The 22,130-nt window shown below is 39.7% G+C and overlaps 1 protein-coding gene across 1 annotated transcript in view; it reads right to left on the minus strand.

Annotated features, from left to right (window-relative positions):
* The window catches only part of Ubp1 (upstream binding protein 1 (LBP-1a)), a gene marked incomplete at its 5' end in the record, with an annotated part of 63,299 nt that overhangs the window by 32,680 nt on the left and 8,489 nt on the right, over window positions 1–22,130 (minus strand). Inside the window, 1 exon segment of the mRNA XM_005383640.2 lies at window positions 13,302–13,453. Coding sequence (XP_005383697.2) covers window positions 13,302–13,453 — 152 coding nt within the window.

Consider the following 22,130-nt stretch of genomic DNA (forward strand, 5'->3'; position numbering starts at 1 on the left):
ATTATGGTGTGTGTGTATGTATGTGTATGTGTATTTTTTATGTGTGGTGCTGGGGATAGAACCCAGGGCCTTTGCACTGAGCTACATCTCCCATACTTTATTTTTGAGATGGTGTCTCACTAAGTCACTAGGCTGTGCTCAAACTTGCAATCTTTCTGCCTCAGCTTTCCAAAATTCTGGCATGATAGGCACGTGGCACCACACTTGACTAGGAGAAATTTTCAAAAATTAAACTAAGACACAAACTGCAAGGAATGAATCTAAATTTAGAAAGTAATTTTTAAAATAAAGCATATAAAAGCATGTACATATAAAAGCATGTACACCTGTAGTCCCAGCACGAGGGAGGCTGAAGCACTGGGGAGGTGTTCGAAGCGAGCCTGGGGTACATAGTGAGTTTAAGACCATCCTGAACTACATGGCAAAACCCTGTCTCAAAAAACCACACACACACACACACACACACACACACACACACACAGCATATAAAGAGCATTATACATTTAAAACTACATAACCCCGTAAGAATTTAGGAAATAAAAATTAAGAAAGGTCTGTGCTAATTATCAGATCAACTAAAAACGTTTAATTAAAGATCAAGTGCACAAAATGAGAAAAAATGAAGTCATACAATGTGAAGAGTGTAAACTGATAAAAGCCTTTCTAAAAGGTAATCTGGCTGCACCTACGAACAAGTCAAACATCTGACCTTTTGACTCAGGGATTCTGATTGGTCAAGACAAAAAAAAAAGAAAAAGAAAGAGGGAAAATATTTGCAATTCACATTACACACAAAGGGCTGACCTCCCTAATATATTAAAAAAAACTCTCATAAAATGGTTAACAAATACCCAGTATCCCTTGAGGTAAAAATGAGCAAACAAAATGAACACATGAGCTGGACGTGGTGGCACATGCCTCACATCCCAGCACTTAGGAGTCTGAGGCAGGAGGATCACCACTTGTTCAAGGCCAGCCTGGGATACAGAGTGAGTTCAAGGCCACATGAGGCAGATTCATAAAGAAAGGAAATGCCAATTTAAACAATATTAAGACATTCAACCTCCCTGAGAGAAATATGAATTAAAACTACAACGAACAATTTTTCGTGCTATTAGAGTACACGAATCCCCCAGTTTGAGCAAAAGAAGTCACACTCATAGACTGACAGTAGGAGTGGGGGTGGTAGGGAGAGGACACTGGAGATATCTGAAGGTAGATTCTAAGGAGAATTTTCTGTAGTCTGTAATAGATGTGATGTGTGAGAGAAAGGAGAGCTGAGAAAGACCCCAGATTTTTTCAAGGAACTAAACAACAATTGCCATTTCCTAACTTAGTGGCAATAGCAAGGAGCAGACTTGAAGAAAATCAGGAGTTCAACGGAACATATTAAGTCTGAGATGTCTACTGGACATCCAAGTTGATTACAAGTGTGAAGCTAGGAGGAAGACATCCTGGTTGGAGGAATCAATAGGAGAACTTTCAAGGTACAGGTGTTAGGGAAAGCCATTTAAAGACAGGATCACTAAGGAGGGTCAGTAAAGAACGAGCACCACACCACTTCCAGACATGGGGTGAGCAACCCAAAGAAAAGCTGCCAGTGGGAAGCGGAGGAAGGAGTGCTCTGGAAGACTTTTTAATCGGACTGCCCAACCAGGGGAGAAATCTTGTCTCACTGAGATTATATGATCCCCAGAAATTCAAAATTCGCAGGACTGAGAAAATCAATTATGTAAAGAAACCTCAATGCCTCCTATCTTCTTTTTCAGTTTTCTTCCTGGTCAACTTAAGGAGAAAACCTTTAAACTCAATGCAAAGTTCAATCTATTTCCACTAACAGATCTGAAGATTTGTTGGTCCTGTATTAGAGCACCGTAAGTGTTTTGCTCCACCATGCCTTCTGCCGTGTGGTTTCTGCCTTGGAGCCAGACAAACATGCCCTGAGTCTCCTGAACCAAGACTAAAGGAAACCTTTCCTCCTGCAAGTTGTGGGTATGAGGTATTTTCTTTCAGCAATGGAAAAGCTAGTAAAATTCTCCCAAAATCAAAAAGGGATTTTAAGAAGAGGCTCTGTAACATGTTATGGCTTAAATGGTGCCCTCACTGGAAACTTACAGATTTCAATGGTAATATCTACTGAATGAATAACCAGATTATTACAGGCTTAATTTCTTCTATCTGCCCCCTATCCATAATTAGTAACATAACTTCCTGAAAGAGTCTGGGTTCTAACTGCATATAAACAAGGTCTTTCTATTAATGAAGTATGAAGTTAACACAGTCTAGCATTCTATTATATGCTAGTCCTCTTTCAACTTTACCTTTTGAATTTACTTTCCATGTTTTGATATTCTGTTCTACTTTTTTTGTATTAGAATGCAGAAGACTGCTAGGGTTGAAAAAAACTGTGAGTTCATGTACCCTCCTACCTTTGAATATACAGACTCTCAATCCAGCTTCTTCATAGGGACTCCAGAGCAACATGGAGCCCAAGATGCAACAGCCTCCCCTCACCCCCACTAAGTTCAAAGTCTTAGAAACCTTACTTCTAATTCCTAACATTAAAGCAATCTAGTAACAAGAACTAAAGCTAATCCAAATGAAATTTACTATAAAATATAACTAATTTCAAAATTGTATTTTTTGAAGCTTAGTAACATTAGCAAACACTTCAAGCCAATAAGCATACTATTTCCTTTGGCTTCAGATCTGTTTGCAAAGTAGCTAATATTGGTTAATTAACATTCTCAGCAGGGTATCCTCCAAGTAGAATTTGGCCTCCAAAAGAACAGGCCTATGGGGAGAAACTAGAAAAAGGGTCTCTTGAAGAGTTTTACTGCTGATCCAACAGCAGCAGTGAGCCAACTTGGAATGCAGCAAGGAGGTAGGATCAGCAGTCTCACTCACTTCATGAGGTATAAAAGTACCAAATATCCAGCCTCCAGCTCTAAGAAACCCTGTTCAAAGGGAGACTGAGTTACTTCATGTTGCAACTACAACTTTTACTCCTCAGAGACAGGCACCTAACTCTTCTTATAGTTAACTCAGGTAGAAGCAGATAAACACTAACCATTTTTAAGCTCCATACTAATATTAAAATGGTTCAGAAATACTATAGATGACAGTCCAAGACATCAATGCAGATTTTTTTAAAAATTGGTTTTAATTCCTACTTGACAAAGACTACAAAAAATTTTATCTTTTTATTTTCTTTATGATGTTATACAATAGCAAATATTTTTCATCAATAGCTGTCAAAAATCCCAGCATTCAGGAGGCTGCGGCAGGAGGATCACTGTGAGTTCAAGGCCAACGCAGGCTACAAAGTGAGTTCAACACCAGCCTGAACTGCACAGTGAAACCCTGTCTCAAAAAGACCACCAAAAAAAAAAAAGTCAGTGAGACTAAGAGGGGGAAAACTAGCAATACACAAGAATACTAGCAATTCACAAGGGTTTAGGAACAGCATTCAAGTACTTGCCAACTTTCTCCTGAGAAAATTCATCTAAAACTAGATGGTAGTAACAGAAACCTCATTGCCTGAGTAGTCAAAGGAATAAAAAGATTAAGTGTCTCAGATCAGCAGCAGCAAATCCGTCAGAAATAAAAATACCTAGGTCCAGCCTGGATCCACCAAATCAGAAAGTATATATGGTTCAGTATCATGTTTTGGCCAGCCCTGTAAGTGATTGCATTGCATGCTAAAGTTGGAAAAACCACTATTCCCTGGAAAGCTACAATATCCAGTGATTCAATACTCTGAAATACAGCATTCAGGACCCTCCTGTAGATGCAATGTCATGTTCAATAGCTCTTAATGGGACTGAGGTTTTAGCTCAGTAGTAGAGGGCTTGCCTCGAATAAGAAAGGCCTCTGGGTTCATATCCCAGCACCACAAAACAAAACAAACAAAAAAACCCATCAGCTCTTTGTAAAATGGTAAGAATTAACTATCTTTTCTCAGTAGCTAAACAAAAGATAACATTATGATAAATGTTCCCCCAAAGTGCCAAACTGAAGAGAAAAATGGTATGGATTAGAATGGCTGATTATACATTTGCATTGTTTTACACAGTGTTCATTTAATACAATATGGGTCATTCTGCAATATTATAAGTAGATTTCAAGGTTTTTTTAGCCCTAATTATTTTATTATCTATAGTTTTAAAAATGACTAAGCCAATCTAAAAATGTTTAAAAGTAAATTGTCCTGGTTCTTTTACATGTAATAAAAATGTATTAATACACAAGTAGTCATTTGTTTGATAAGAATGTAAATCTTTCAACAACCTAGAATATAACTCTGGCTACAGATAATGTTCCACATATGTATATGGGACATATATTCAAATATACACATAAAACATGCATTTATATATACATACACACACATACCCACAGAATCAAGGGCTCAGGGTTTATTACATGACATTTTAAAAGCCAGTTTTGATATGGCCCTTAAAACTTAACTATTCCCCAAAGAAGAAACTTCCAGGTTATTTCCTTTTTTGTCTTTAGAAAAAAAGTTACAGTAGGAATGAGGATACAGCTCAGTGGTAGAGCACCTGTCCAGCATATGTGAAGCCCTAAACTCCATTCCAAGCATCACACACAAAAAAAATTTTAAAAAATAAACTGACAATGACTATTCTTGCACCTTTATTGTTTCTTTTGACATTTTCATGACTAAAACATTTTACCAAATAAAGACTTAAGGTCCTTTCAAACATAAAATTTAAATCTCAAGTAACTGAATCCCAAAAGTGAAGTTTTTATTACAGATACTACAGATAGAACGTTCTAAAGATTCTCATAGATCCTAAACACATATTTAATGTAAAATGAGAAATTATTTTTCCACATTTCAGAATATTTATCAGAAGTAAATGGTCTAAAGTCTATCACTCTTTCCACAAGCTCAAGGAATTGAACATTTAATGACAGAGAAATAATCACAGTTTTCTAGGGGAGTGGTACTGGGGATTGAACCCAAGGTCTCGCACACCTCAGGCAAATGCTCTCCCCTGGAGCTTACTTTGCAACTATGTAAAATTTTAAGACAGGGTCTCACTATGCTGCTTAGGCTGGCCTCAAACTTCTCATCCTCCTTCCTCAGCTTTCTGAATAACTGGGATTCTGGTATGTGTTACCATGTCTGACTACAATATATTTAGTAGAGAGACACATAATTCCACACTTCATGAAAGGAAATGTACCCAAACAACAATTTTCAGGTTTATCCCCTCAAATATTTCCCTTTTTTTTTTTTTTCAAGAAAGATACACTGTTCTTGTAAGTATTCAGGAGAAATAAGAATGTGGCCCCTGTTCTCTCTTTCACAGTGCTCTGCGCTCATCCTGCAGCCTATACGTCTAGTCCTACTTTTAATTGGGCCACATTTGCACTGCAGAGACTGTTTCTTTTCCAACCTCTAATGAACGTAAAACCTTACTACCTTTTAAGCTTGTCTTGACCCACTCTTTGTTCAGGACAAGTAGAACCTACAAAGGATTTCTGGAAGGACTTCCCAGAAACCCAGAACCCAGTAACATATTTTGGTAAGGCCAACCAAGGAGGAGCTAAGACCTTTGGGCACAGTTTTGTTTCTCTCCCTCTATAGTCTCTGGGGTCCAGCCAAGAACAACTGGTCTAGTTTTTTTCTTCCCTCCTCTCTCTACCCTACAAAAGGCCCGATTCCTTTCTTTTCCCTTCTCTCCCAGGACAGGTTTTGGTTGTTAAGAGAAGCAGGGAGCAAGAGGACCACAAAAATTAAAAAGAGGTAGGGAACTCCTGAAGTCTTCTTGTGGCTCCAGGAAATTTCCTAGCGTGTCCCACCATCGAAATTGGAGGAGGGGAAGCACATGGTCTCTATTTTTCGCAACCAGTAAGAGAGCCCCACAGGTCCACCTCAAGTTTTATCTCCCCTCTTCTTTCTTCTCCTTCCCCTTTACAGTCATTCATTGTGGGTACAGGTCAGTTAAGAGCTGCCAGACAGCTTGTTATTAACCCAGTCACAGAGCAAATCATTCAGATTCCATGTGTATAACCTAGAATTTAGCATGCTTTTTTCTGCGCTCACATTTTTTCCCCAATACTTTGCTCAGTTTTCTCACTGTTTTGGGAACCTACTTGTGCTCAGTCTCATCTGTGCTTTTCCCCTTGGTAGACTTTTATCTCTGGATATCCTTAGTGAGTTGCTTCCTCTGGGCTTTGTTTCACTTGAGTCTACCTTTCTACTATATTTGGCAGCCATTTTAGTTCATCATGTGAGTCAGTCACATGGATCCACCACACTGTCAGTCTTTTTGGTTTGTCACAGAGTTCTACCATGTTTGTCTTGTCATTTTCTTTTTGAACTGACCTCGTGGACACCAGGAAATCTCACCTTTATGGATAAGAGCTAAAGCTTCCACTTTTGCTGTGTGTGGTAGTGCATGCCTGTAATGCCAGCACTTGGGAGGCTGAGGCAGGAGGATTGCTGCAAGTTCGAGGCCAGCCTGGGCTACAGAGTTCAACAATGAGAACCTGTCTCAATTCCCTGCCCAAATTAAAATGAGCTAAAGCCTTCACTTTTAGGAAACATATGGACCTCTTCCCCTCTGTTCTTCTGAATTGCATCAGAGCCCCCACCTTATTTCCTCTAACAGATATTCAGGTAATTTGAAAATATCTGCCTGACAAACATTTTATGAACAAAACCAAAACCGCACAGTAACTATCACAAAGAATCAACCACTGGGATCTCACCTTATTAAAAAGTTTTTGCACAGCAAGAGAAACCACCAGAGTGAAGAGACCACCCAGAATATGGGAAAGAAATTTTGCCATTCTATTGGGAATATATAAAGAACCCCCCCCAAAAAAAATCAACCCCCTCCAATTTAAAGAGCCAATGCAAAACATGGGCATCTGAGATGAATACACACTTCTCAGATGAAAAAGTACAAATAGCAAATAAATATATGAAAAAATGTTCAACACTTTTGGTCATTCAAGAGAAGCAAATTAAAACAACACTTGAGATTCCACTTCACCCCTGAAAGAGTGGCTATTATCAAGAAATCAACCAATAACAAATGCTGGATTTGGGGAAAAAGGAATCCTTTTCCATTGTTGGTCGGAGGGTAGACAGGTGCAACCACTGTGGGAATTATAGGAGAAAACTAGGACTAGAAGTTCTCCCATTTGACCCAGTTAGTCCCCTTCTTGGTACCTTTATGAAAGAACTAAAAGCATCATACCACAGCAATATATACACACCCATGTTTATAGTGGCACATTTTGTAATAGCTAAATCTTGGAAACAGCCCAAATGCCCAACAACTAGTGAATGGATAAAGATTTGTTTTTTAATACGATGGAATACTAACTCTGCCACAAAGAAAGGTAAGCTCAAGATATTTCTAGGTAAATGGATGTACTTTGAGACCATACTCTTAAGTGAAATAAATCAAGCACGCATGTGTAAAGAATGCACTGTTTCTCTGGTATGAGAAACCGAAAGTGTAAATAAGGATCAAAATGTATAATAGGTATTGTGAAATAGGAAAAAAATACTCAAATGGGGTGGGGAACAAGTGAGGGGGGGCGGGAAAGGAAAGAAGGGAAAATTAAAAAATGAGAAAAGGATAAAATGGAAACAAAGCTTTTACAAATGGGGAGGAGAGGAGGAATTGAAGGAAGGGTAGGGGAATGGAGAAAAAAATCAAGTTATATCACATACAGGTACAAATTCTCTATGATGAATGTGATCATTAACATATATATTCATAAAATGTACCAATAAAATTTCATTGGAGAAAAGAAAAGTGCCTGAGGGCCTGAGCAGAACAAAGAGAACTACCAATAAAGGTCAACTCAACTGGCTGTGAGTATGCAAAAGCAGAGCTACCCTTGTACTTGGAACAAACGCTAAAAACAGGTTTCTACCTCGAATGCCAGTAATTACCAAAGTTTTTTATTATTGAGATAAATTGTAAGCAATACTGTTTCTCAGGTGGTTGAGGGAGCCTAGGGGTCGAGTTCTACTCTGATCTCATGGAAGTTTCCAAGGGAGCCTCTATGGGGCTCAACCCTTCTCCCTAAGGAGTCAATGGGCCACATTGTAGCAAGAAGAGTAACAGAGCCCACAGGGCTCCACTCTTCTAGGAAGGTAGCAGTACTCACGTTGGAGGTTAGTGTGGAGGACCACCCAGGCGACTCTCCTTAAAAGAAGAGCAACTGCCTCCATTTTGGCTGAGCCTGACCCTATTTCCATGTACTGATACATACAGAGCTGGCTAGGACCCTTTAGTTGGCTTTAAGCAATGCGTATCTGTTTAGCTGAGATGCTGATGGTAATCACTGGAGATGGCAGGCGTGTTTCCTGGATCCCCCATTGTTCCGAGGAGTGAGCTGGGATGAGGCGGGATGTGTGAGCCAATGCTCTGCACTGTCGGCTGGGATTGAGCCTTGGGATGGAGGCTATGACTTCCTGGGGCTTCAAACATTACACATCAGAGCTGAAAAACCAGCTCCAAAACATTAGATACTATCTCAATTGTGTTATGTAGATTACTCTTTCTACGTATCCTTCTCTGCATATGGCAAAGGTGATTTCAGACCTCCTACCTAGCCCAGCCCATGGCACTCACCTACTTCCCACGGTTTACACCGTCACTCATCCTCAAGCCACTCCCTTCTTCATAATGAATAAAACCCAGGTTCGGCCTTGGGTCAAGGCCTTTGCTCCAGATGGCCATCACTGTGGCTGGACTTAGGACGCCTTGGCTACCCACAAGTACAAATATGCCTTAGTGTCCTTATTCTTGCTATGGGTTGCACTGGAAGTGGTAGACTGGAATTCACTCACTAGAATTCCAATATTCATGGGATTACAAATACAAACTTCCTGGGCTGCAATGAGGACTGGGAAGAGGCCTCTATAGGTTAGCACATGGGCAAGGTGGCTGGGGAAATAGGCATGAACTGTTAATTACAAGATCCCAGAACACATGTGCAGCCAAACATGGACCTCTCTCGTGAACTTGAGCAGATGTTCAATAGGACGGCCTGGACCTGACATGAGCACGAAGCACGGGATCCTAGCAACAGCTCTCAGAACCTGTATGTCATTCACTCAGTTTTCCTCGAGATTTGGACAGTATAAAAAAACGCAGATGCCAAGAAGAGTTTGCTGTTGTGCTTTCCTCATGATCGCCCACCCTGCTTTCTCCACAGTGTTGTTTTATGTTGTTTTTTCTTTTTACTTGGCCCAAGTTCACTCTGCAGAGCCAGTTTCTCCCTCACTCTTGACTTTTAATTTTTCAAATAAACTCTGCCACTGATTTTTGCTTGTTTTGCTCAATTCTTTGTTGAGACTAGAAGAACCTGGAATCCAACTCCAGAAGGAAAGGTGAGCAACCCAGAACCTGGGAATGTTTAATTAGTAAGCCACTTTTAGAAGGAGCTACCTGATAGTATTTTGCACAGCCAGGAGATTCTGCTAACAGTGCCACCCCAGCTTCAAGCGCAGACGTCTGCTCGGTAGTACAAGTCTCACAAGGGACACTTTGAGAACTCAATAGATCTCCTCTTCCTGCAAGGGAAATATCCTGCAGATCGCAGCCATCTCATCATTAGGCTGTATCCTTGAGATGATGGGTACAGAGAGGCAATCTAAATTCTGCAGATGGCAAGAAGGTAGTGTCAAAACCTTTATGTTCAGGTTTTTGTGTGTTTTTATCTCTGTAAAGGCTCAAGAACCATGGTACTTTAAGAGGCTGCTATGGCTTTTAGCTAGATGTTTCCCTGACACTTCATGCACTCATAGGTGGGGCTTTACAGAGGTGGCTGGATCTAGGGTGTGTGGATATGGATTATCAGCGTGATAACAAGTAAATCCACTGATAGGTTTAGTATACTTGTGGGTGATGATAATGGGAAGCCCCACCCAGGGTGTGGGTGGCACCACCCAAAAGAGTTGTAGCCTGAATGAGATAAAAGGGAAAGCGAGGCTTGCTGCTGCTTCTGCTGCTTACTGCTTTACTGCCTTCTGCCTGCTATGTGATGAGCTGTTTCTCCTCTGCCTCTCTGCCATGCTACCCTGCCTTGGAGCCAGCTGACTACAAGCTGAAACCTCTACAAACTGTGAACTGAAGTAAACCTTTCCTTCTTAAACTTTGGGTGTCAAGCATTTTGTATCAGCAATGAGATAAAATAACTAAGATAGAGGTCTCCAAAGGAAAAAAAATTGATAGCATTACTGATCCTTCCTCAGAGTCTCTCCCATCTGTTTCCACCACAGTATCACCCGAGAGAAACCCAGTATTTTGTGTTTTCAAAACATTCTTTTAGTTTTGCAGGTGGATTCCCCAGAACCCTATGACCCAACTATTGGACATGGGCTTTTCCATATTCAACAACCAGGAGCTACATAAGCTTAAAAAGAGAAGGGGTGAGCAAAAAGACAAACCAAAATTATGGCTGTCACAATTGGCAATACTTTAAGCACACCTAAGTCATCCAAGGGAAAACCCAGGGCCAATCAAGGCCTATAAGAAAATTGGGACACTGAGCATGCAACTGTATCAAGCCACCACCCAGGCCCTGCTCCATGTGCCAGGCAGCCAATGTGCCTGACTCACTGCACTGGAGGATTGTCCCTGTTTCCCTAGAGGGGCTAGGCCAGCCAAAAAACCATCACCCCCTGCTCTAATAAAAGAAGACTGAAGCGATCTGGGTCAACCTGTAATACCCCTAACCATGGAGATCTTCATCTTCTGTGAAGAACCTTAAGCAAATTTAATTACCCTGTTTTAGTATCCTTCTCTAGAAAACCCTTCTCGAGATGTATAGCCATAGTTGGGGTCAAGGGAAATTCTAGTATGAGATTTTTAACTGTTGCTGTGACATGCAAACCATGAGTTTTTTAATTGGCCCAGTGTCCTACTTACTCCCTTACTAGGACTAGTAAAATTTGAGACAATTCTCCAGTTCCAGCAAACAGATTATACCTGTTGGAACTATGCCAGGCAGTGCTTCCAGACACCCCTGAGGTTACCATAAATGCCCACACTACTCTTAATCCTGCCTCACTGATACCTACAGGCTCAGGGGTTATCCACTCTTGTGAACAGAGGATTTCCAAGACCTATACAAGCATGCAGGACCTCAGTGACCTGCCCCTCCAAGACCCTGAGAAGATGTGGCCCACTGATGCAATCAGTTTTGTCCAAGAAGGACATCCAAAGGCCAATTAGGTACTGTCAGCTCACAACAGGCCATTAAGACCAAACCCCTCCCCCAGGAACCTCTACTTGAAAACAGCTCATACCTTATCAGGGCACTGACAATAAGCCAAACACACCTTTCTGGTTGCTACATGCCCATATATCAATCTGAAAAGGGGCTTGCTAACTAATAAGCAACATCTATAAAACACAAGCAGGAAATTCAACAACTCCTTGAGGAGTCTACCTTCCCAAGCAAGTTATTGTCATTCATTGCAAAGAACTCAAAGAGGTATGTCAAAAGTATCCTTGGGAAATCAAAAGACTGGTAGACAGGCAAAAAGAGCAGCTCTACATTCCCTCAAGACTCTAGTCTTATTCCTAGTTCCTGAGGAACCATTAAATTGGCCCTTCCTCAAGGGATACAGTGGAAAACTATAAAACTCTACATGAGAAATGGTCACTCAAATTTTCACAGGACTAGGCTACTCCTGTGAACCTAGTGAAGACCTAAGGCTCCTCTTCAAAAAGCAAGACTCCATTTCTGTTTGGAGAACAGATAAGCAGAGTCACTAAAAGGTGCACTGGTGGCCTATCTAATATCCCTTTTTGCCTCCACAGGAAATATGGAAATCTGATCTGCTGCTCCTTCTCCTATTTCTCTACACACCCAACCTAAAAGTTAAGTTACTCTCCAGACAAATTCACTAAGTTTTCTCCCAATGAACAGACAGCTCAACAATTCTTCACTTAACAGACACTAACCCTTTTCTCACTGTCTTCTGACAGGTTTTCTTTTCAGTCTAGCTGGTGAACCACAATATCCTAAGGTAGTTGGAGGGAACATAATTACCTACAGGGGCTACAGACTCTTTCAGCAGGAAATAGCTGTATCACCTCCACACCTTCAGCATCCCGTAAAGAATTATGGGAATTTACATCTCTCAGAGGTAAATGAGGGAGGAAACTGAGGCATGGCAAACTGGCTGGGCAAGTGGGTGTGACCTGTCAATAACAGAGTTCCAGGACACATGTTTAGAATAGTTCCCAAAGCCCAGCACCTCAGATCAATCAGAAAATCCTATCTTCAGTTCTGCTCACAAGAACTAAAGCAGGTTTTTGATAGGATCACCTAGAATTGATGTCAGCCTGAGGAGTGAAAGATACAAAAGATGACTGCCACTAACCTTATGGCTACTCTGTTCTTTCTTTCACACTACTCTGCTCTCACCCTGCATGGTACACTTCTCTTCATACTTTTAACTGGCCCACATCTGCTGTGCAGAGCATGTTTCTTTTGCTACTTTTAATAAATGCAAAACTTCACACACACACACACACACACACACACACACACACACACACAAAGAATTCAACATGCTTGAAGTATTTGTATCCAACAAATTAATCCTACCTATAACAAAGTACTTTTGTTTACAGTGGTGATTGCCTCCTGTGTCCACACTGCCTCAAAACAAAAATAAAACTTTCTATAATTTTCAAAGGTAAATTCTAGACAAGATATGAGCAGGTACAATTTTTTTCCACTGACTCCATCTTGGTGCAACTTAAGTCTAATTTTAGCACAAACCCTGTTCATGTCCAAGAATGGGGTGGCTAGCTGAACTTCCAATTCATTCTTAAGTCCTTTACTGAAACTGCTGTCCCTAAAAATAACGGACATCCTTTCGTACTTGCTCCTGCTTTGAATGATATCCAAAAAACCCTATAGTAAATCTTATTCCACAGACCCTCTTCAGGGAATCAGTTTCTATAAACTATTACTCTGTTGGCTCAAAGTAAAGCTCCTATAATTAACAATAACCTATTTTTTGGGTTTTTTTATTTGTTTGTTTTGGTTTCTTTTAATGTTTTGGGTTTGTTTTTTTTTTTTTTTTTTGAGACAAGGTCTCACTTTATAGCTCAGGCTGGCCTTGAACTCAGGACCATCCTTTTGCCTCAACCTCCTAAGTGCTGCAATTACAAGCATGTGGCACTATGCCCTGCCCTAATTTTTAGTTATTACCAGCAACATTTATTTTGAATTTTTGTAAGTTTTTACATGTCAGTTTATGACCTAGCCATACTCACCTTGGTTCAGGTAAGTGAGCGTCTCATCATGCAGTTTGACTGCCGGCGAGGTTGCAGCACACATCACATACTGAAAGGGAGGGTGTTTTGTTTCACCATCCAGTGGAAGGCTGGAGTCTTCCTGCTTGAAAATGGGCAATGCCAACACATCACTGAAAAGCAAAAAAACCAAAACTGACCTTACCCTGGGTTTGAAGTATTTAAAAGCATAGAAACATTTAGGGGTAGTTTCTTTTAAAAATCAGAAAGGATATGCAGATTAAAAGAAACAATAAAGCTAATATGAGTCACCTAAAGGACAGTATCAATAACTCTTCTAATATGGACAGAGGATTAGGATCAGGAAGATAAACTAAATAGTAGTTGGGGCTAAAGGTATAGTTCAGCGGCAGAACATCTGCCTAGCATGCTCAAAGCCCTGGGTTCAAGCCCCAGAAAGAAAAAAAAAAGTAATAATAAAGCATATGCTATTGCCAAGGTAACAGATCAGGCTAACAATATATAAGGTAGCTTTAAAAAAACTATTTTAGGGTTAGAGATGGTAATAATCCCAGCTACTTGAAAGGCTGAGGCAGGAAGACTGCAACTATGAAGCCAGCCTGAACAACTCAGCAAGACTCCATCTTAAAATTACAAAGGTTTGTAGTATACCTCAGTGGTTAAGGGTATTTACTTAGCATGCTCTGGGTTCAATCCTCAATACTACTAAATAATTTTTTTAAAGTATTTTAAAATGGTAGGCTCCAAGCCAGGCAGGGCAGTACAGGCTAGAACCAGAAGAAGAGAACAAAAAATAAAAAAAATTAAAAACCTTCCGGATTATTTCTGTTAAGCAACAGCAACAGCAGATACTCAAAAATGCCTAGTTACTATTTTGAAAGACAGGTACTATTAGTGGTGCCAAAGGAAGGCCACATCGACATCATGGAATTATAAAGAATTACCTGATTAAAATGGTGCATTATAAAAACTCCTGCTAGGCCTGGCTAGTGCTGAGAAAATAAAGCTTCATTTCTAGTCTAAAACGATGGCTACTGAAAAGCAAGTAGCAGTAGAAACAGCTGCTACTTTGCCTCACAGGAATAATTTATAGCTCTGACTTCCCCTGACTGGGAAGGAGATCCAGTGGACTTGTGGGGTTGCTGTGTTCTGTTAACCTGGTGGTTAAAAACACGGACATATGTGGCTTGCTTTTGTTGCTGCTTAACAGCTTTATAGGGATATAACTAGCACATCATCAAAGTCATCCTTCAAAAATGTATAATTTGAAGGTTATTAGTATATTCAGAATTAGGCAGCCATTACCAGTATCTAATTCCAGAATACTTCTCCCCGGCAAAAAGAAATCCTATATCTGATAACACTCACCATCCCTACTGTCCCATCCCGAAGTCCTTGCAACTGATCTTTCTGTCTCTACTGATCTGCCTATCCTAGGGATTAATGCAAACGATGTCACACAATGTGATGTAACAGGTGTAACAGGCCTGTTTCACATAGTACGTTTCCAAGCTCCGTCAAAGTTACAGCATGTAGGATTTTGTGCCATTTATGGCTTCACTCTAATGTACAAATACCCTATTCTGTACTATTGGTTAGCTGATGAACATTTGGGCGGTTTCCTTTTTCTGGCTCATCTATGAATATACATTCATCTTTTCGTGTAGACACGATTTCAGTTTTCTTAAGTATATCCCTAGGAGTATACCAGGTCATGTGACCAAAATTTTCCAAAGTAGAAGAAAACACTTTACATTCTCACCTTTAATGTATGGAGGGTGGTTGTTTTTAACATAATTCCCCATATTTATTTCTTGCTAACTTTCCTATGTTAGCTCTCCAACAAAAAATAAAGTAAAAAATAGCAACAACAAAATTAAATATTGTATCAACTCCAGTAGCAGCAACCTCCTGCTTTCTTCTGCTTATTTTTATTTTTTCCTTGCAAACCTCTGACTGACTCAAATACTCAGTTAGCCCACTTCAACTGCTTTTTGTTTGGTTTCTTTTGAGACAGAGTTTTACTATGTAGCCATGGCTGGCCTCAAACTCCTCTAACCTCATCCAGTACTGGGAATGCTGGGATTACAGGTGTGGGGTAACTAGCCCCACCAATTCAGTTCAAAAACAAAATGTGGAAACAAATGAAATGGGAAAGGAACTTTGAGAAAGAACATTATATTACTTGCATTCCCCTCCACATTTCTGTTAAAGGCACTGCACTGATTTTTCACAGAGACCAAATTATCTAATTCACTCTTTCCTGAACTGAGGAATCATCAAAACATTCCTCAGTACAAAGCCGGTTCCAATGGCACCTGCCTGTAGTCCCAGCACTTGGGAGGCTAGGGCAGGAGGATCTCCTTGAGTTTGAGGCCAGCCTAGGCTTCATACTGAGTTCAAGGCAAGCCTCACCTACATAGTGAGATATAAAATCTTACTAACCAAAATGGATACTAACTTAGTGAGATACAAAATGGATACTACATAGTGAGATATAAAATCTTACTAACCAAAATGGAGTAGATGAATATACACTAGTATTCTTATGTTAGTATATCTTATGTCATTTATATGTAAACACTTAAAGCTCTCTTGAGAAAGAAACTATTGGGTTGAGAGCTGTAAGTTAGAAACTTTAGTTAACCATTGAAAAATGACATGGGAAATAATTTTCAGATCTCAATGCCAACTGCTTGTGTTGATTATTAAAATAAAACAAAAGATTCTATGAGGATGGTCATTTCATGTACAGGAAATTCAATTTTATATTCTCCAGACCCTTTGCAACCACCTTTTTATTCACTTGGTTATAGCCTTGACGATCCAGAGGAGAAACACTATGCTTAGGGTGGGTGATAAATGATTCTTGAACAAACTTAACATATGAGCACATAAAGATCAGATAATGTGCTATTAAAATTCTAATTACATTTTACCTAATTAAAAAGAAAATATTCCAATCAATACAGCAACCAGTGATCCTTTTCAAACCGGTAATTTAGATTTCATCCTCTGAATACTCCATCAACTCACGTTTAACCAAGGCCCTTACAAAATCAGACAAGGCTCAATCTCTCACCTCATCCTGCTCTGCCAGTTCCAGCACAAGGGCTTGCTCCCAAGCATCTCCGTGGTTCTGCACTGGCTCTGTTGGACATCTAAATGGCTTACTTCACTCAAACATCACAGTCTCAGTGAGGAGGGAACTCTGCTTCTCCCATACAAACTCATTTCCCTTACCTTACCCTACTTGAGCCACAGCTCTTTTCACTTTCCAGCATTACACATGATTAAGTTGTAACGCTAATAAGTTTACAACCATACTCAAAATTTGTTTCTTCATTGACGTTTAGCACATAGTTGCTCAAATATTTGCTGCATCAATGAAGTAACTTGCAGTACAATGGTCAATTCTTACCAAACTGGAAAAATAGGTCTCCAGACAGTTTAAGATTTCACATTATACTATCTCCAGACAATGTAAGATTTCATATTTTGAGCTATATGAAAATCCTAATGTTTAACACTTCTTTTGGCAATGCCATAAAGGGAAACAGACTTTTGAGTATTAAAGATTCCTAAATTGAACTGAAAAAAGTAGGACATTTCTTTTTTAAAACTGACACATAAAAATTTTACATTTATGCTGGGCATGGTGGTGCACACCTATAATCCCAAAACTTGGGAGGCTGAAGGAGGAGGATGGCTGTGAGCTGGAAGCCAGCCTGGGCTATATAGTGAGTTCAAGGCCAGCCTGAACTACATAGAAAAACCCTGTCTAAAAAAACTATCTATCTACACATGCATTTATGGGGTATTATATGTAATACTTCAAATAAGTACGTTACTGAATACAAAACTTACCAGGAAGTTACCATAGTCTTGATCCTATAAAACATCAAGCTCAGAGCCTCAAAAATATGTAAAACCAAATGATGCTGTTACAGTTAGAACTGAAAATGTCCCCCAAAAGGCTCCCTGTTTTGAAGGTGTGGTTGCTTTTGGGAAGTGAATGGATCATGAGTTCAAAAACTGAATGGGCTTATTAGGAAGACATCCCCTTCCTAGTTGCCATGAGGGAAACAGCCTTCCTCTGTCCTCCTCCTTCCACCATCTGCCTTGCCACTGGCCCAAAGCCATTCAACCATCTACAGAAACTGAATCATGGTAAATTTTTATCTAAGCTAGCACCAAAAATCAGGATACTTATAAAATACCAAAAAAACCCACAAGACTGATCAAATGGATATATGCAAACTGTAAAGATACTAAAAATCCAACAATGTATAAGGTATGACTAAAAAAGTGTTTAAACTTTTAAAAATTACTACAGTAAAAGACACATTGCTGCTGGGCATGGTGGCGCACGCCTGTAATCCTACCACTTGGGAGGCTGAGGCAGGAGAATCACTGTGAGTTCAAGACCAACCTGGGCTACAAAGTGAGTTTAAGGCCAGCCTGAACTGCATGGCGAGACCCTGTCTCAAAAAGACAAAAAAAAAAAAAAAAAAAAAGACGACACATTGCCATTGATCCCCCTCAAAATACAAGCATCTTGCTTCAAAAACACTTATCCCATCATTCTTCCTGCTTTGTAAAGTTCTCTTTCCTGTTTTTAGTTGTGTTGTTGTAGTCACCTCTTGTACTGAATTAATTTAAAATGTTTACCTTTCACAGTTATTTTTGACTTTGGGGGAAGGGAAGTAGCTCAGTATCACAGCTAGTAAATACTGTGGATGAGGACACACGTAAGGTTTTTATGAGCTAACCTCTCTACTAGAGGCCATTTGGCAGCAGCATTCACTGTATTTTTTAATCACACCTTGTAAAGACACTCACAAAAAAGGACTTCCAGAATTGCTTCAGAAAGTGGCAAGAACAATGGGGAAGTATGTTCCCAGAGGGAGGAAGTATTTTCAGATTAATGGCAATATCTTTTACTGTAATTATTTTTAAAAATTTAAACACTGACCATATTTTTCAATCACCCCATGTAAGCTGAGTTCAGGAAAAACTGACTGGGAGACATTAGTACGATGGAAGACTTCACTGGACACCCTTTCATTGTTTTGGGGGTTTTCTTGTTCGTTTGCAACAAGGTCTCACTATACAGCCTTGAACTTGCATAGACAGCCCAGGCTGGCCTCGAACTCATGACAATACTCTAGCATCAGCCTCCTGAATGCTGGGATTATAGACGTGTGCCACCACACCCAGCTTTTCACAGTTTTTGAATGAATCTTTATGAATGTATCAGTTTTCCAAAAGTTAAAATTTGAATTTTTCTCATTGGACATGAAGACAAAACACATTAAGAAGATAAATGAAAATTTTCCTGAACTCAAGAGGTAAGAGATAAACCAAATGAAATTTACCAATGGACACATAACAACATAAAGGACTGAATGCTTGTTTAGTAATGGCAAGCTAAATAATTTACACAAACCTCTACCCTTCTCCTCTCTCAACTTAGAACAAAACAAAACAAAAAAAAACAAGGCTACAATGTCCCAGTTATACTCTTAAAAGTACTGAAGAGCTAACAGAACAGGCTGAATTCTAAGAAACTGCAATAACTCAGAACAAGCCTGAACACAAAACAGCTTTTGCCCAAAGGTACCTTCCCAGTCTGAGGACAGAACCACAAAGCTCTATCTTGGTTTCAGTGGTCTTACAGTCTAGGGTACCCCTACACCCATCAAACTGGGTTAGAAAGAACTAGATTCTCAGCATATGAGTGAACAGAAATCAAGCAACTTTTCCAAGAATTTTCAATACCACTAGTTTTTTAGGTGGTCCAGGGAACCATTAAATTTGGACTAAGTTGGCCCCACCCAGCTAAGACTCCCAGAGGTCTGACAATCGAATGAAAAGCCTTGGGCATCAAATTATTCCAAGTAATTTTGCAATGCCAGTACCCAAAAATAACCAAGCATAAAAGGACAAACAAGGCTCTAGGAATAAGAACCAACAGCGAAAACAACAGATGGCAATCACCCTGTTCCAGATTCTGTCTTTTCCTCCAGTTGCAAAAGATTTGAGGCCTAAAATATTACATGTAAAAGACTTAAGAACTGCAAATAAAAAGACTGGTAGGAAATCAAGAGTAGGAAAGGAAGAGACAGGTAAACACAGAAAACTGCACACAATGTGGCTCCCAGAAATTTCTGGGGACTGGCAGTCATGCCTCCAAAAGCTACCAGGTCTCAACACTTCAGCACCTTTGCTATCAAAGAACGCACTAAATCCTTTTTTGCTGGAAACATCCTACGTAACTTCTATTTTCCTACTTGGACACAGAAGGATAGAGACTGTCAAAAGAGTTCTGATTTCAAAGTTATCAGAACCCAAGTATGAAATTATGCTCGAACAAACAAAAGACAAGTGTGAAAAGAGCTACAAGAAACAGTAACCTTTAAATTCCAGCAAAACCAAACAAGAACAAATAGAACTTTCCAGACTGGAAAATAGAATCACCAAAATTAAGAACTTAGATGCAGGGCCAGGGATATAGTTCAGTGGCACAGCACCTGCCTGGCAAGCATAAGGTCCTAAGTTCAATTCCTGGTACCAGAAAAAAAAAAAAAAAAGAAAGAAATGTAACAGCAGCTGAAACAGAAATGAAGAATTAGGAACATGGAATGGGTAGAAAGAAGCTATCCAGAATACAGTAGAGATGGAAATAATGGAAATGCAGGAGTAAAGTTAAGAGGAAAAAAGTGAGACATTTTATTAAATTGACATCTGAGAGAGGAAAGAATGGAGCAGAGGCAGTATGTGAGAGACAAAGGCTGGGCCAATTCCAAAACTGATCAGATTTACCAGTTCATCCATTCAAAAGCCCAAATGACCAAACAGGATAAATAAAAAGAAATCCACACAAAAATCCATCACACACAAAAAAATCCATAAGCCAGTACAGTGTGTGAATGTTCCATTTTCTCAGCAAAACAGTAAGTACTGGAATCAGCTAACAACAGACACTGGGAGAAGAGCTGCAGGCCTCAGGTATCACTGTGAAGTGCCCCAGGACAGTAGAAGAAAGAAAGCAAAAGGAGGCCAGACTTCAGCTACTGAGAAAGATATGCTCATAAAGCTGAGGTCATAAACCAACCGCAGCGAGGATAAAGAAAATCGGAATATTGCTATGCCCATAAATAAATTACATCGTAGTCAAACATCTATGCATCATAAAACAGTTAAAATGTCTAAATCTAGACTACATTCCAGGTGTGCAGTATAAAACCTTAAAAAATGGTAAGTCCCATCTTATGCAAAATAAAACATCCTATAAAAAGAGGAAAGGCTTCAACACACTGGAAAATAATATAATCTTAATGTCAAAAAAAAAGCAAAGGATGGGGACATAGCTCACTACAGAGTGCTTTCCTAAAGTGCCTAAGGTCCTAGGTTCAATCCCCAACACTGAAAAATACACACACACATTTTTTAAAAAAAAACTAGGAAAAAAAAAAAAAAACTACTGACCAATCTTGTCTAGAAAGAAAAATTTTGTTAAGTATTAACAAAGTATTAAGAAATTTTGTTAAGTATTCTCTATAAATCAGTAAGACAATGAACTATTCAACTTCTTGAGACAAGGTGTATATAGTCCAAGATGGCCTCAAATTCACAATCCTCCTGTCTCGGCCTCCCAAGTGCTGGGATTATAGGTGTGTACCATGAGCACTGTTAAATACTCAAGTTCTTAGTCCTTCTAGACAACACTGCATTGAGGCTCTAGACAGCCTACAAAGGCAAATGAAATGGAAGAATTACATGGCAATAAATCTATCTTTATTGAAAGATACTGTCTACATGGAAAAATCTTGAGTTCCTACAAATTATTCTAACTAAGAAGGTTCTGGAGGGGGGAAAAAAAGATACAACAACAGCAAAAACTGGCATTCCTGACTGATTTTCCTTCTATTCAGAAAGGGCAAATTCTATGCTGAGACTTCTCAATGACTAATTGATAGGATGCTGAAGAGTGTCTGGGTGCTTCAGACCCAGCTCTGCTTCACGCTGAATGATACTTTGCAGCTTACTCAAACTTCTTGGGGCTGTAACCATTGGCTGTCTGAAGGAAAAGCTCTTGTGTGTTTTAGCTGTAAGAAGACATAGCAAATTTTTCATAGAAAACCTTGAAAGAAAAACTATGATCATTCAGACCTGGGGGCTGAAAGAAAAACTACAATCATTCAGACCTGGGGGCCGGACAGAGATTTCTTCCAAAATCAAAAATGTGGCTACCATTTCAAGGAAAATCACGGGGCTGGGGATTTAGCTCAGCGGCAAAAGCACCTGCCTGGCATGTGCAAGGTCGTGAGTTCGGTTCCCGGTACCGGAGAAAAACCAAAAAAAACCAAACAAACAAATCAAGGAAAATCACTAATGGTGTGTTGCCAATGATAAAAATCTAAGCCCTCCCTCCTGTACTGTCTCTGATGAGATGGTGACCATAGAGAATGTCATTTCTGACACAAGAGTGTCAAAACTTGGAAGGTCTTAATTGAGGGCTGCTGTTTTCTGAATGACCAGTGAATGCACATTTCAAAATTAGTGAAGGTAAAAGACTCAATCCAAGTACAAGACAGACCAATCTATTCTACTTTAACAGGGTATACACAATACACTAATATACTTTGAGACTCCACATTGCAGCTAAACTTTAAGAAACTACCATTTGTCAGGAATTAGTGGCCAGGCCTGGCAGCACATGGCTGTAATCCTAGCACTCAGGGGCTGAGGCAAGAGGATCACTGGATTTGAGGCCAGCCTGGGCTACCTAGTGAGTTCAAGGCCAGCCTGAACTACAAAGTGAGA

The sequence above is a fragment of the Chinchilla lanigera genome, unplaced genomic scaffold (assembly GCF_000276665.1).
Source record: "Chinchilla lanigera isolate Chin_1 unplaced genomic scaffold, ChiLan1.0 scaffold00020, whole genome shotgun sequence".
In the NCBI taxonomy this organism is placed as follows: domain Eukaryota; kingdom Metazoa; phylum Chordata; class Mammalia; order Rodentia; family Chinchillidae; genus Chinchilla; species Chinchilla lanigera.